Genomic DNA, 14556 nt, shown 5'->3' with positions numbered 1-14556 from the left:
ACGTGGTGCGGCCGGTGCGGCCGGTTCGACTTGGTGCGGCCTGTGACACTTACTGCGGCCAGTGCCACTTGCTGCGGCCGGTGCTGAGTGCGCATCCATCCCCGCACGCGCTGAAGAGCAAAGTAACAGTGTCAAACTTTAGTCGGCCAGAGATGTCTACACGAATATGGTTTCGCAGTGGAATGTCGAGACCGAGTATGGTTACGCGGCGGCGAACTTTAGGCGGCACCTCAGTCTCGTATGTAAAGTCAGGCCTCGCCACTAATAATAGGTTTTTTCTGTATCAAATTAATTATCTCTGTCGTTCTATCCATATATTTCAACAAACAGTAGGTACATATTCAAGAGCACTGTGGCAGGGCAGGACTGGTAGGCGGGTTCTATTTTAGATACATACATGGTGGTGAATCGCAGACGATATGCGGAGGGATTAACCAGCGGGTACCTACTTACTTGATTACGTAGAAGTGTCTTCGTAGCTAGGACAGGCCGAGCCGGAGGGCGTGAAATTCACATTGGGCCGCTTGATGACTATCGGGTTGGGCAATGACGTGGAACCGGAGTGTGTAAATATCTTGTCATGATCTACATACTTACATAGGTCGCAAGCAATCACTGATTAAACAAAAAAAGTTTTGCTCAAGTGAGAAGTATTATGGAGGTGTGTATGTAGGTACTTACCTGATCGTGAGGTGTTAATCGGACAAAACGTACAATGCAGGTATGAAGGTATCGACTCTCGACTGTCCTCCACCCACCATTGTCGAGATCAGATGGTGCCCAACACACAAAGACATCCCAGGGAACGAGAAGGCAGATGAATGAGCGGCACCATCACTACCCCGCTAACTTGGAGACTGATTCAAATGAACAAACACAGAAATCAAGATATTATTTTCAAGATGACTCCCGTCATCCATTGTGTGCACTCGGCGGTCTTGTTGGTCAACAAATTCACCTGGATGTTACCCGCGGTGTTGTAGTCTTTGGCAGCAAGAGCCTTGGCAAGGGTGGCCATACTCTCTAGAGTCTCCGCCGACTTCGGACCCCGCACATGATGATTATCACTAAGCCCTCCTTCACATCCTCGTTTAACCTCCCTTGCCTCCTCCCCGACGCTTCCTAGTCCCAGTCCCGTTGTCTGTGTAGAACCCAATGTATTAGCTGCATATTGATGGGACAGGCAGAGATTTCGAAGCAATTGTTGTGGGTTGGATACCAACTGGCAACTTACGTCCCCGAAGGGAGGGGGGGAAACTATTCCCCCCACTGTGGTACGTTCCCCGAAGGGAGGGGGGAAATCATTCGCCCCGATGCCGGCGCGAACCCCGGTTGGTTATCGGCAGCGACGACGGGCCGCGGCTGCGTATAACGGCCCTCATGGGGCTGGTCAGTGGCCGCTGAGACGCACTCAGACAACATCTGGTCGAACTGGTTGGTTAGCTACATAAGCCGCGGTAGTGATACGAAGTGGCAACTTACCTCCCCGAAGGGTTGGGGGAAATCATACCCCCAAAGCACCCCGATAGCAAAGTCGAAACGATTCGGTCGATCAAGAAGTAGAATTTCTAATCCGGGTGTCGTCTACTTCTTGTTGCGGACCCAGCAGGTCATGATCGGCGGGCGCTGCGGGCCATCTCCCATGAGTGAGTCGGCCTGGTCCGCGGGGGTAGCATCACTAGTGGCCCTGCCCTTGCCACGCATCTTGGGGGTCTGCTTCTTGAGGAGGCGGTGGATCGTGTCCATCTATTCAAGAATAAGGTTAGTCAATATTGAGAGGAAAGAAGAAGAGAATTATCACCTTCTCCTCTTCCAGTTTCTGGTCGGTGAGGTTCTTGCGGCGGCGAGCCATTTCAGCCCTCCTGAGCTCCTGCCCTTGGGCAGAGAGCGTCACCGCCTTATTGGCGCGCGGCTTTTCTGTCCAGAAGTCAGTAGAGAAAGTCGAACCAGAAACCGGATTCATACCGAAAGTACTCGGGAGCTCCAGCAGTTCTGCGGTGATGTCTCCCATTCTGGTGAGCTGACGGTTGGTCAAGCGGCTCATGTCTGGCGTACCAGTCCTGCTCAAAAGTTGGGGGTGGTTCCATCGTCATCGGAATCCATCAGCTCATCGTCGGTCTCCCCTTCGGCATCGTCGTCTCCGTTATCATCGTCGTCGGATTCTTCCTGGATGATCTTTCTGCCACGGGGGAAACAATTCCCCCCACTGTGGTAAGGTCCCCCGAAGGGAGGGGGGAAATCATTCCCCCCGATGCCGGTGCGATCCCCGGCTAGTTACTGGCAGCGTCGACGGGCCGCGGCTGCGTAAAACTGCCCTCATGGGGCTGATGCTGGCCACTGGCCGTTTGGTGAAATTGTTGATGGTGGTTAATGTCGATGTTGATGTATGTGTTGAGGATAGCGAGAGGAGAGAGAGCGGAGAGGGGGAGGAGAGGAGCCTTTTATAAGAAAGTGGGTGCGGCTTGGTGCGGACTGTGTCGCCGGTGCGGCTGGTGCGAGTTGGTGTGGCCGGTGCGGAGCCCGCATCCCCGCACACGCTGAAGAACTAGTCACGCGGCCGGAAATTTAGGGCTTCCCCGCCCCCGCCCCCCGCCCCCCCGCCCTCACCTCTACCCTCCTGCAGGTTATTATCTGAGATTGGATAAGTGGCTGAGGATGAACAGTTACCCTATGTGACGACACTGAGGAAAACTTGTTCATCAGCAACTATTCCAAGGGCGAGATTTCCGCAGTTGTGAGGAGATAGATAAAAGTGTCAATACAAAATTCAATGCGCTCGTTTGAGCACGTTTTCTTTTCTTCCGCTGTCTGTCAGGGATGCGGAATAAATGACCGTTCTATCCAGGTATCTTCACCATACGTCGGCGGCAAAAAGGGGAGAAATAAACTTGCTCATCTGTTCACTCCACACGCCGCCGGGTGGATCGCAGTTGGCCGATGGTGATAGTGATGGACGGGACTGGATTTGGACTAGGGGCCTGGGTGTGTAGAGTAGAGTGGCGAGTGAGAGCCAGTGAAGGCACACGGCGAAAAAGACAATATACCCGCCTACATGTAGGTAGTATGTTACTTGATAGCCGGCCAAATCGTGAGGTGAGAAGATAAGATAATAATCGGCGGGCTATGTAGTATGTAGGTACCTTCACAGTGTCAAGCTGGAAGGGGGACTGGTCGGTATCCATAATCCATGGAGGTTTCGAACTGCGAAGCTGCACGCAAATCTGATGTGGTGGATGAAGGATTCGACGCTCGAGGTATGTACCTCGAATCTGGACGGCTGCGGAGTATCGACGAGGATATGGTTACGCGTCGGCGGCGAACTTTAGGCGGCACTTCAAGAAAGCGGGGGTGGCTTGGTGCGGCTTGGTGCGGCTGGTGCTGAGCCCAGATTCCCCGCATCCCCGCATCCCCGCATCCCCGCATCCCCGCATCCCCGCATCCCCGCATCCCCGCATCCCCGCATCCCCGCACGCCCCCATCCGCGCACAAGCTGAAGAATTACTTAGGTACATATTCGAAAGCACTGTGACAGGGCACGACAGTCCTAAATCCTAAAAGATGTAATGTAGCACATACCCGTCCGTCAAATATACTACGTTCGACAGGAGGATATGTAGGAAGATGTAACTGTTTATTGCTTGCTTCCTCTTTTCCGGGCCCGGTACCCTTCTAAATATGCAGAATATGTCTGCCATTTGGAGATCGACACGCCGGCGAGATCAGAAACCAGAACAAATTTCCTCCTCCGGATAAAGTTCGCATGGCTGAGTCCTTGACTCCTTCAAATAGTGCTCCTTGAAAAATCACCATTGCCAGCGCCTTACAGCGAACATGAGGAGAGATCCTTCATATCCTCCAGACGCCGTGATCTGACACAGTCCGTACCAAGCAACACCAACAACATCAATTCATCTGATCTAGGCTCCTTGCGTACATTCTGGCACTTTATGAAGTATGGAAAGATGCAAAACACGGGTTAATTGCTTATGTGGTGACTTGTTAATGTTTTTGCTTCAGGTGAGATAGGTTAGAAACTCTCGAACAAGTGATACATGAAGCAGACCAATTCTCCACCATCATCATTGGTATGTACCTAGGACGTGGTAGATTCCTTCGTGACTACGATATGAGCATTATGGATAGTAGATCCACCGCCCACTGAACAGGAAGGAAACGGTACCGCTGGCTGTACCGATATGAGTATGTGCAGGCCGTGGCGAACCGACCAGTCTTACGCTGTACAGCGTCTCTCCTCCGGCGCGGGTTTTCCCAGTCTGTGACTAACCCTCTACCCTCCGCACCGGCGTCATGGCGAGGCACGCTGATACCGGGCAGTGCGGTACTGTACCACTGTTTCCTGCGCAGTACTGTAAGTATGGCGCCGTGCGCAGACGGTACCACGACAAGCGGTACGCCTGCTAAAAAAATATCACCGGCACTGACCGATACTCGTCATTAGTGTAGTTTACCTATCTAGATTTTGCGGCCGGTCGCCACCTGAGGGGAATAGACTCCACCACGGTAAGGTACTGGCGCCACTCCAAAGACGTGATGTGATCGCGAATTGTGCGGCCGAGCGGCGGTATACCCTTGACCGAGTCACCATCAACACAGAGGTGCAAGTGGCAATTTCAAGACTGACCCACGACACCCCAAGCCCCGGCCAGAAGTACGCCATCGAGACACGAAAAGACATCGCCGAACCTGAGATTATCATTGAAATTAACGCGCGCGGCTGACCCACAACTCCCAGAACTGTCGATTACACAGACCGATCACCATCGAGATCAGATGGTACCCGGCACACAAAGGCGTCTCCGGGAACGAGAAGGCCGATGAATGGGTGGCACCACCGCCACCCCGCAAACTTGGAGACTGATTTAAAAGACCAAACGCAGAACTCAAGTAATTATTTTCAAAAAACGCCGACTTCGGACCCCGAACATGGAGATTATCCAGACGACAGCACCCCACCCCAACGGTTCAAGACCATTGTATTCCTCATCATCAATCTAGCATATCTCCAGTATCCACCCAGCTCTCTACCAGACGCTGAAGCGCTCCAACAAAGTAAGAAAGCCCACGGCCGCCAGCCCACGAAGCCCAAAGTCGCCTGCGAACCGGGCGCAGACGTGGACCTTGCCAGGAAAACTGGCAGGCCCACTTATCAGCAGCGAGAGCCTGATGGTTGATTAGCTACATACGCCGTGGCAGTGATACTAAGTGGCAACTTACATCCGCATCCGCGAAGGGATGGGGGGAATAGTTCCCCCCCGATGTGGGTGCGATACCCCGGCAATTTGCCGGGAAATATCGTTTCGGCAGGGCAAGCGGCCGTAAGCCGCGAGCCCGACGCAAACGCAGACCTTGCCAGGCAAACTGGCCAGGTCCACTGCGTGGCCGCGAGAACCTGATGGTTGGTTAGCTACATACGCCGTGGCAGTGATACTAAGTGGCAACTTACTTCCCCGAAGGGATGGGGAAATCATTCCCTCCAAGCACCTCGACATCGGGCAAAACCACTGGAAGGTCACCGGTGGAAGATTAATGGCGGTGATGGAGAGCAAGTGGAAGATTCTTGCTGCGGGGATTGGGCCAACCCTAGGACGTAGGGAGTAGTTGGCGTAATCATTCTAATTCCTAACTCTTGGTCAACATCTCTCTAGTACAGGCAGCAAGCGTCGGCTTCACCTAAGCTATATAGGCCGCGGCAGTGATACTCGTTAAGTGGCAACTTACGTGGCCGACGTCCCCGAAGGGGGGGAACTATTTGCCCCGGCTGTGGTTGAGAACCCCGGATTGTTGCGAGTAAGTATCTTCCTGCCGCGGCGGCGTACAACTGCCCTCATGGGGCTGATGGGGCTGGCCAGTGCCGTTGCGTGAAATTGTTGATAGTGGTTGATGTTGATGTCTATGTTGAGGAGAGATAGATAGAGGAGAGAGAGCGGAGAGGGGGGGAAAAGGAGCCTTTTATAAGAAAGGGGGGGAAAAGGAGCCTTTTATAAGAAAGGCGGGTGTGGCTTGGTGCGGTCGGTGCGGCCGGTACTGAGGCCGCATCCCCGCAACCCCCCCCATCCCCGCACACGCCGAGGAACTCGGAACCAGCAAACCAAGACGACCGAAAGGCGAACAAAAAACTGCAGCTTTCGTAAAAGATGGCAAACCGCGCACCCAACGCTATCCTTGTGACCATGTTCTCCTGCAAAGTTTTCTCGTCAAGTCGACAACGGCAGTCACGCATCGCCGCAGCACATTCCCGCCGTACCACCCATCTCCGCGGCACAAGCCAGGCTTCCGCCAACCTAGCCTCCAAACTATTACTGCTAGCGCTGCCTTGCAAACACGCACCGCCCGTTCCCCCCGCTCCGTTGCAGTGATTTTGTTGTGACGACGAAGGAATGCTTACATGCTTCTAGTAATCCATCCACAGGTTTTTGTTCTTTGGAGTGATCTGCTGGGTGATGAAATATATAGACAGAACAACAGAGATAATTGATTCAATACAGCCAAAAACCTATCATCAGCGGTAAGGCATCTCTTCATATAGATACAAGACTGAGGTGCATCCTAACGTTCGCCGCTGCGTATGTAACCATATGCTCGTCGACACTCCGTCGCGGCCGTCGAGACTCGACCAATTAGCGCGAAACCTTAATCGTACCGACCTCTCCGCGTGACTAAGTTTGACACTAGGCTATAAACCTGCGGTCACTGCATGTGCGAACAGACCCGAGTCTCGGGTCTCGAGACGACTAAGCCCATCAGAAAGACGCCTCGGCCCCCAGAACCGCACCGATCCCGAGGAGGGGTTGGTTGGGCGCGGGATCACGCATTCCCGCGATTGACGTCGCACCATCGTGAACGGTGAATAGAGTACCGGCATAACTACATACCATCCCGGCGAAGGCCGACAGAAGGTTCCAGCCGCAGTTTTTGTTAGCGTGTCGTGTGTACATAGTAGGTACGGCGGAGGAGTTCAGCTTGACGTCAGAAATAAGATTCTCCGACGTACTGGCAATCGGCTCGATTGTGCGTACGGACTCGTCAGCCGTTAACGAAAGCTCAGTAAGGGAGTAATGCGGAGAGAAGATTCGGTAGAGTGGATAAACTACTCAGAGCACAGTACTATACATAGGCGGCTCTACTGGAATAGAGTGCCGTGGTTACTGTGCTCGCGCCTGGCCTGGTTAAGGTCGATCATCATTTCAGACTCATCGTAATCCAATCGGACATTCCGACAGCGTCGGCTCTGCTGCGTCTCCGCTGTCCAGCCTCTTGAATTCAAAGCCAACATGTGACGACGAGGATACTTTATACCTAGCCGAGCCAGTTGTCACCCGGTACCCTAGGTATATCCTGTCCTGCTTTCGCACGAGTGATCTGCGCGGTGCGATCACGTATGTACCGTTCCTATTTCCGTCCCCACGAAACCGACCTTCCTCGCGCAGCGGCGGATCTGAGAACATCCGGAAACCCCGCACACGTCTTTTTTGTCTTTCTTTCTTCGTTTACACATGTGGGATTTATTAATCGGTCGGGTTCGGAGGATTCTTCCAGCGCATCGTCGGCAGGTAGAGATTGAAACGCCCGGGGCCGGGGTTCCCTGCCGTATACTGCGAGTATCGTCAAAACGACGTCATCGGATTGTAGTGCTGCAGCTGTCGAAAATCAGGCCGTCCTACAGCAGCCGAATCGAGAGCGAGGCAGAGCTTTAAGAAGGCCCGGCGCGAGGAACAGCAAGTGCTTTCGTTCTCATACATACGCACTACCGTATACCGTACTTGCTTGGTTAGCAGCGTCAGCCGTGTGCTACATATCACCCAGCTCTTTCAAATAACGAAATCGACATCCATCCGCTCGCTCGCTCGCTCGCTCCATCGCCAGACATCTCGAGTTCTGAAACGTCGATTACTACAGACAACATGGCAAACGAAGGCGCCGGCCAGGCCCACACTGTCTTCCGAGTCCTCCAGATCCTGACGCTGATTCCAGCATGGGCCCTGATGGCCGCAGTGGTCAGCTGGCAAGTCACGACCGCAGCGTCCCATTGGCCTACGTTCTCAACGCTGACAGACTCGCAGGTACAACGGCAACAACATCGACACCCCCGGCGGAGTCCTGACGCTCTTCATCGTGACGCTCCTCGCCTCCGTCTGGAGCTTCTGCATCCTGATCGCCGTCCTCCGCGCGGGCAACACCGCCCTGTGGATCGCCTTCTGGGACATCGTGGCGATGGGCGCGCTGATCGCGGGCGTAGCGACGACCTCCAACATCGCCAACTACGAATGCAACGCGGTCGGGCAGAGCACGACGCAGACGGTGTTCATCACGTCCGATGGGCAGCGCATAACCGCAGTCCCGACGGGCACCGCAACCGACAACAGGACGGACTTCTCGGACAACCCCAACAACTGCAATCTGATCAAGGCGGCGTGGGGCCTCGCCATCGCAAACATCATCATGTTCTTCATCACCGCCATCCTGGCCGTCGTCGTCTGCAAGCAGAACGAACAGGAGATGGAAAAGAACCGCACCGTCGTCATCGAGGATGCCCCCGTCGTTGAGAAGGTCTACACCGATCCGGCGGGCTACCCCGAGCGCCCCCGCCGTGCCAGGAGGAGCCATGGACATCACTCCAGGAGCTCCAGGAGCCCGAGACCGAGATCGTACGTCTATGACGAACGTTTATGAGCGAATAGCATACCTACATACACGTATCGACCCACGAACGAATAACTATTAGGGGGGATGGAGGTAGAAAATGAAGTTACGAATGAAACATGAAATGATGGTTACGAAATCAATGTTTACGTTTTTTTCCTTTATTCTGGCGGCGGCGTTTTCTGGGAATTACTTCATAATGTGGGGGAAAGGAGGCGATACTCGAGATTTCTTTCGCTGTAACTACTACTCACTTGTGATGATCTGATGGCTGCTTAAAATGATGTACTTTACGATACCTAAAGACTTGTGTTTCTCCATATCATGGCGGGTGCTCGGATGGCCCGGTTGTCGAACTCGACGGTAGTGACTTCCGATCTGCAACGGTTATAACCGACTCAAGACTCGAGACTTCAACGGGATCCTACGAGCAAACGGCTGGGGGAGGGGGGTAATGATTGAGCCGGAGTATCACCTTCACGCTTCATCTCTGGGAAGATTATTCAAAGCATCGCGGAGCACCTCAACATGGAATCATTCGAACCAGCCCTATTCGACTGAGTAGTTATTGATTGAAGTCTCCCCCTACATACATATGAACAATCCCCCCCCCCCCCCCCCCCACACACACACACACAACTCGAATGCCAATCAATTCCAGTCACACAAAAGAAATATCAAAACCTCAATGTCAACCAGCTGTTCAACAGCCCCGCTACCCCCAACCCACACCCTACGGTCCGATGTACGTCCTTGAGATACCCATAATCGGATGCGGCGTACCATCATGTCCAGGCATGAGCGGGTGCATGGTAGTATTATACCTCGCCACAACGGTTAAGGTATCACCAACATTAACAGTGCCATAGTCCTTGCAGATGCCCGAGGTCGAGATATGTTTCGAAGCTTCATGTCCATGTCCGCCGTCGTCATGGCCGCTGCCGCCAGGAAGGCCGCCCTCGGGCACGGTATAGCCGGGCTTCATCCCGTACAGCTGGCGCGACACGCAGATCTCCTTTCCGTTGAGCAAGATCGCTGTCTCGTGCCCGCCGTCGTGCACGTGCCCGCTCGCGAATAGCAGCCGGCCCGCAACGGTGGACCGCCACCCGTTGGACTTGAGCTCGAATACGCCCTCCTTTGCTGGCACGTCGGAGCCCCCGCAGTTGCCGACGTCGAGCCAGGCCGTGTGCGCTTCTTTGTAGCCGGATGTGGACATCGGGATCCACTCGTAGGTCTTTATTTGTCAGTTTGAAGTCGGATGGGGGGATCTCAGAGGAGAAGGAGGGCTTACCATGGTCAGGTACACGGTCATTGCGACGTTAGACTCGTTCATCAACTCCATGATCATCATGAGCCTATCCGAAGAAGCGATGGCCAATCCGTACTTGCCCGAGCCGTTGATACGGGACGTGGTGCGCTCGTTACCGGCGGCATACAGACGCTTCGGGGACGGACGTCCACAGACGAGATCATACTTTCCGGTGCCGGCGTTGACGAGGACCATATGATGGAGCCACGCGCCGGTATCGACGTTCGCAGGGGTGCCATCGGCGTACTCGAGTCCGGCCTGGAGCGCAACGACGTAGCAATTGCTGCACGGCTTCTGCGGGCTGATGATGGGGCGGTTCGCGATCATGCCCATGGCGTCCATGTTATAGGGGCCATGGCGGGTCTTGGTGAAGGTGGCGCCGGGAGTGGTAGGCGTCTGCCGATAGTCGAGGTCGGGCTCCTGGATGAAACCCGCGGGGATCTCGTCGTGTCCAGAGTGCGGATCCTCCTCGCAGTTCTCGCCCTCATCACCGTGGTCATGGCCGGGGGCGGTTGAGGTTCCGGGGAAGGCGGACAGGATGTCCTCGTTGGAGGAGCCGCGCGTGGCGTAGTTCTTGTTGTCGTTGGCGGGAGCCACGGCATCGGAAGACGTTGTGGACTTGCAGAGACGGCCGTCCTTGACGGCCCATTGGTCCGCGTTGATCCCGGGAGTGGCCCAGAAGACGCCCGTGGGATCGTACTTGGTCTTGATCGTCGAGAGCTTTGCGTAGTTGGTCCCCCAGAAGTCGGTCTTCCAGTTGGGGTTGGTGGAGGACGCCTCGTTGACGTATGCACCCATGTCGGGAGCCAAGGTCCTGAGGGAGTCGGTCTTGACGAGTCCAACACCGGTTCCGATGAGATGGACGTAGGCCTTTCGCCACGCGGGAAGGACGGAAGTGTCCTCGGTCGACGTCATAACCTTTCCACCACCGACAAGATGACCACGGAGCTGTCCATCGGGAACCTGGGGCATGGCAGCCTTGAGGGCGGCAGCCAAGCCGGTGCTCTGTAGGGCGGTTTGTCCCAGGAGACGGCTATCCATGGGGGTGATTCCCATGGGCTCGGTCATATCGCCGTGTCTCTTCTCCAACCACCTCTTGTGCTCATGTCCGCCATCGTCATGCTCGGCCCCAAAGCGGGCATCAAAGTACGCCTTGTAGTTGGCGTAGTCGTTAAATTTGATGGTAGCATTGAACATACCGGAGTACGATCCGAGCTTCGTAAGGACAGGGTCCCAGAGAGCCTTGGAGATGGCCTCTCCGGCGTCAGTGTCGGCGGTGAGAAAGATACCCTTCATGGCGGCTGGGTAGACATAGTAGTACCCCTGGACGCCCTTGGCATTGAGCGCTGGGAACTGGCTGTGAAGGTAGGCGGCGGCGTCCCAGAATCCCTGGCCGGGGTTTGCGGCATCGGTGGCATTGATCCACCAGTTCGTCACAGTGACCGTGGGTGATGGGTACGCCTTCACGGTGGCTTCGACGACCACACCGAATGTGGATCCTCCTCCTCCCCTCAGGGCCCAGAAAAGATCGGTATTCGTCTTGGAGTTGGCGATGACCAGTTTGCCGTCCGCGGTGACGACCTTGTACTCCAAAACCTGGTCCACGCCGAGACCATACTTGCTAGAGAGTGGTGCATGACCACCAGCCTGTCCCCATCCTCCGGCGGTCTTGACACTACCTGTTTCCTGTCAACGACGAAATAGAGAGAGACATGGGGTTCGTGGGAGAGCTCACCGTGAGCAGCACCAAGCGTGAAGAGTCCAGAAGCGGCAATGGCGTCGTTTAAGGCCTGCGTACTCACTCCGGCACCGAAAGTAACAGCTGCCTGCTGGCCAGCGACAGGCTTAACCACGTTGGCGGCAGCAGATGGGCTGGGGCTAGTGGCACCGGTGGTTCCGGGAGTGAAAGATGTAAGAACATTTACACCAGTCAACTTGCTAATATCAAGGCTCAATCCCGAGGGGGCATCATTCCTGCATTGCGTTAGCGACAAGTCATTTGGGAACAATGAAGGACAACGGTAACCAGCCAACCTTCCCAGGAAATCATGTCCACTGTTGACGACTACCAATCGCAGGTTGTTCGCGGCAGCAAACTTGACTGCAGCCTGAACGCCTGTCGCATTTGTCGCCGTGTAGAAGTAGTCCGGCCGCCCGACATCCTCCACATGCTTGGCCTCGATACCGGGAAGAGCAGCAGTCCAAACCGAGACAGTAGGCCATGTCGAGTCGGTGGAGATGGCTTTGCAATCGCTGGGAGCTGCTCCAATTGGCGAAGGTACTGTTGCCGGTTCAGTACCGCTCGCCGTCGGAGTCCGAGTAGTAGACGGTTCAGTACCGCTCACCGTCGGGGTCTGAGTAGTGGTCGTATGTTCGTGATCATGGCCGTCTTGAGGCCTACCAACTGCTAGCTGCAGCGCTGTAAGAAGTAATAATGCAGAGAGCTTCATGATGGCACTAGATAGCCGAATCAATATCACCGGGATCTTTCGATGGAAAACACAAATGCTAAGGAGTGAATGGACAAACAAGAGAATGAATGGAAGGCAGGCAGATCCGCTTGACGTCCAGAAATCCAACCGGGTGGACGTCTGTGTTTATGTATTGCTCTCTGAATTTTATCGCCTCCAAGAAGAAAAAACATATTGCAAAAGCCTTGCGATCTGGTAAAGGTACGTTTCATACCCCCCCAGCTTCGGCGTCGGTCAATATCACCGGCCGCAAGCAAAGCCCTCAAACGTAGGCGACGGCTACCGTGAGCCTCGGTGACACCGTGCACTCTCCCCGCAAGATGGATCCTTGTGGTGTCGTCGATCCGGGAATGGTTTTTTCGATATCGTAGGTATTAATCTGAAGGATTTGGATAAGACATCTTGTTTCTCGTTAAGGGTGGGTGGGTGATGTACGGTGAGTGCAGGGTAAAGAACCTCGGCGCGATACATATCATCAAAGTTAACAGGGAGATCAGGGGATCAAAAAGCTCCGGTCACGGCCCCCTGTCGATCCCCGCGACCTGGGTTCACTATGTATTTTCGGAGATCACCACCGCGCACCGACCATCCGGGAGCCCCACTGGGAAAAAGCGAAAACGAAATCCGTTCCGTTGGTGAATGCAGAGAAATGGCGGGGCTCGATACTGCGGCGGTCCATCAGTAGGTCGCATCTCGAGGCATCATCAGTCAGCTGTTGAGCAATGAGATGTATAGGAAAAATTACTCTGGCATGCGATTAATTGCAATGAGGAATTCCGATCATCTAGGGTTTGCGGCCACCATGGTGGGGAAATCCACGTCAATGTGCGGGGCATGATTGACTGACCTAGAAGCCAGATATAGAGACTTCGTACAAGGTGCTAGATATTCGCTCGGTCATTGAGGAAAGGTCTCCTCGGGTTAGGAAACACTTGTCTGGGCGTCATGTTTACCGCTGTCCCAACCACGTTCCAATACGCTAGGAACGTTCTGATGCTGCAATCCGAGGTCAGGTCTTGGGCGGGATGAGACATCATACAGAGATTGGTGTGGGTCGGAGATCGGGACTACTAATATAGATAGTGGCTGGATGCAGGTCCGAATCGTCGCTTTGTCGCCGATTGCGCAGTCCAACACATGACGTTTCGTCATCTGAGGCCGGAGGACAGCGTTCCACTGGAAATCACTCGGTCGCCGCAGCCTCCACAACCGAACATATTAACAGTTTAGTTCCTGACGCGGAAAAAGCCCGATGGTCCCTCCAGCCAGCGACGTCTGTATCTAAAACTTTCATCTGCTTTTTGGGGAGGGGTTACACTAGAGTAGGACGTTATTATACAGGGTTTCTCCACAACCATATGCACAGCTACTATAATCCTACCCAGAACTCCGGAACAGGCATGGGAATGGCGGGACATCCACTACCGGACTCCAACGTCCATGTACATATCTTATGTGCCTATATCTCCGTATATACTTAGTTTATATTCGGTATCGCTGGGCCCTGTAGGAATATCAATAGCGGGGGAGTTTGGCAGTGGATCGCTGCGGTTATCGACACAGCGCTTCAGCTCCTAGTTGAGGACCTCATGACCAGCAATGGAATGCCGGATACGTAAAATTGTGGCGGAGAAGATCGGGAATTTGGCTTCCAGAAGATATGCACGTAGAAACTGGCCGCGGCTGGCCGCGGCTGGAGGACGGCTGGCGGACGGCTCTTCAAAGTATGTGCCTCACAGGTCTCACTCGTGCAGTAGAGTATATCCAGCAGATTGTTGACTTCTAAAGACATAATTCATATCGCATATGGAGAAATATATCATAGAACCTATAAAGAGGAATAATTGTCAACTCGAGCTCACCAAACAGATGATAATGAATGTTCGAAAGTCATATTGAACTGAGAGTAGGCAAATGCCTGAGTGTACCAATGTCCAGAATTTACGAGAGCAGATTAACGTCTAATACTGTCATAGTATATAGTAGCCCTAGAACTACTGTATTAGGCGGTAGCTGTGATATCGGAGAGACACTCTGCCACTTATGTCAGTTCTTTCACTCAGCCACTGAAGTGTCTTCAGTTACCACCCCATAGGGTGTTGACGGCACATTTTG

At 54.0% G+C, this 14556-nt stretch overlaps 3 protein-coding genes across 3 annotated transcripts; 1 reads left to right on the top strand and 2 right to left on the bottom strand.

Annotated features, from left to right (window-relative positions):
• Window positions 1-1503: 1503 nt before the first annotated feature.
• BZA05DRAFT_224481 (PAPA-1-like conserved region-domain-containing protein) lies at window positions 1504-2207 on the bottom strand. Its single transcript, XM_051479749.1, has 3 exons — window positions 1966-2207; window positions 1802-1917; window positions 1504-1746 (listed from the first exon to the last, which is right to left on the bottom strand). Exons 1-3 carry the CDS (start codon window positions 2042-2044, stop codon window positions 1585-1587), a joined length of 357 nt encoding a protein of 118 aa, XP_051342246.1. The 5' UTR covers window positions 2045-2207; the 3' UTR covers window positions 1504-1584.
• A 5715-nt stretch (window positions 2208-7922) lies between these two features.
• BZA05DRAFT_429081 (uncharacterized protein) lies at window positions 7923-8992 on the top strand (the record flags this gene model as incomplete). Its single annotated transcript, XM_051486117.1, has 2 exons — window positions 7923-8015; window positions 8074-8992. 2 exons carry the CDS (start codon window positions 7923-7925, stop codon window positions 8689-8691), a joined length of 711 nt encoding a protein of 236 aa, XP_051342245.1. The 3' UTR covers window positions 8692-8992.
• A 402-nt stretch (window positions 8993-9394) lies between these two features.
• On the bottom strand, window positions 9395-12420 carry BZA05DRAFT_434459 (uncharacterized protein; the record flags this gene model as incomplete). Its single annotated transcript, XM_051486322.1, has 5 exons — window positions 9395-9895; window positions 9953-11649; window positions 11706-11944; window positions 12005-12251; window positions 12372-12420. 5 exons carry the CDS (start codon window positions 12418-12420, stop codon window positions 9395-9397), a joined length of 2733 nt encoding a protein of 910 aa, XP_051342244.1.
• Between the last annotated feature and the right edge of the window lie 2136 nt (window positions 12421-14556).

The sequence above is a fragment of the Tricharina praecox genome (genome assembly GCF_024521635.1).
Source record: "Tricharina praecox strain CBS 144465 chromosome Unknown BZA05scaffold_5, whole genome shotgun sequence".
In the NCBI taxonomy this organism is placed as follows: Eukaryota; Fungi; Ascomycota; class Pezizomycetes; order Pezizales; family Pyronemataceae; genus Tricharina; species Tricharina praecox.
Note: the sequence above shows the minus strand (reverse complement) of the source record. Positions and strands in the feature narration are given on the sequence as shown.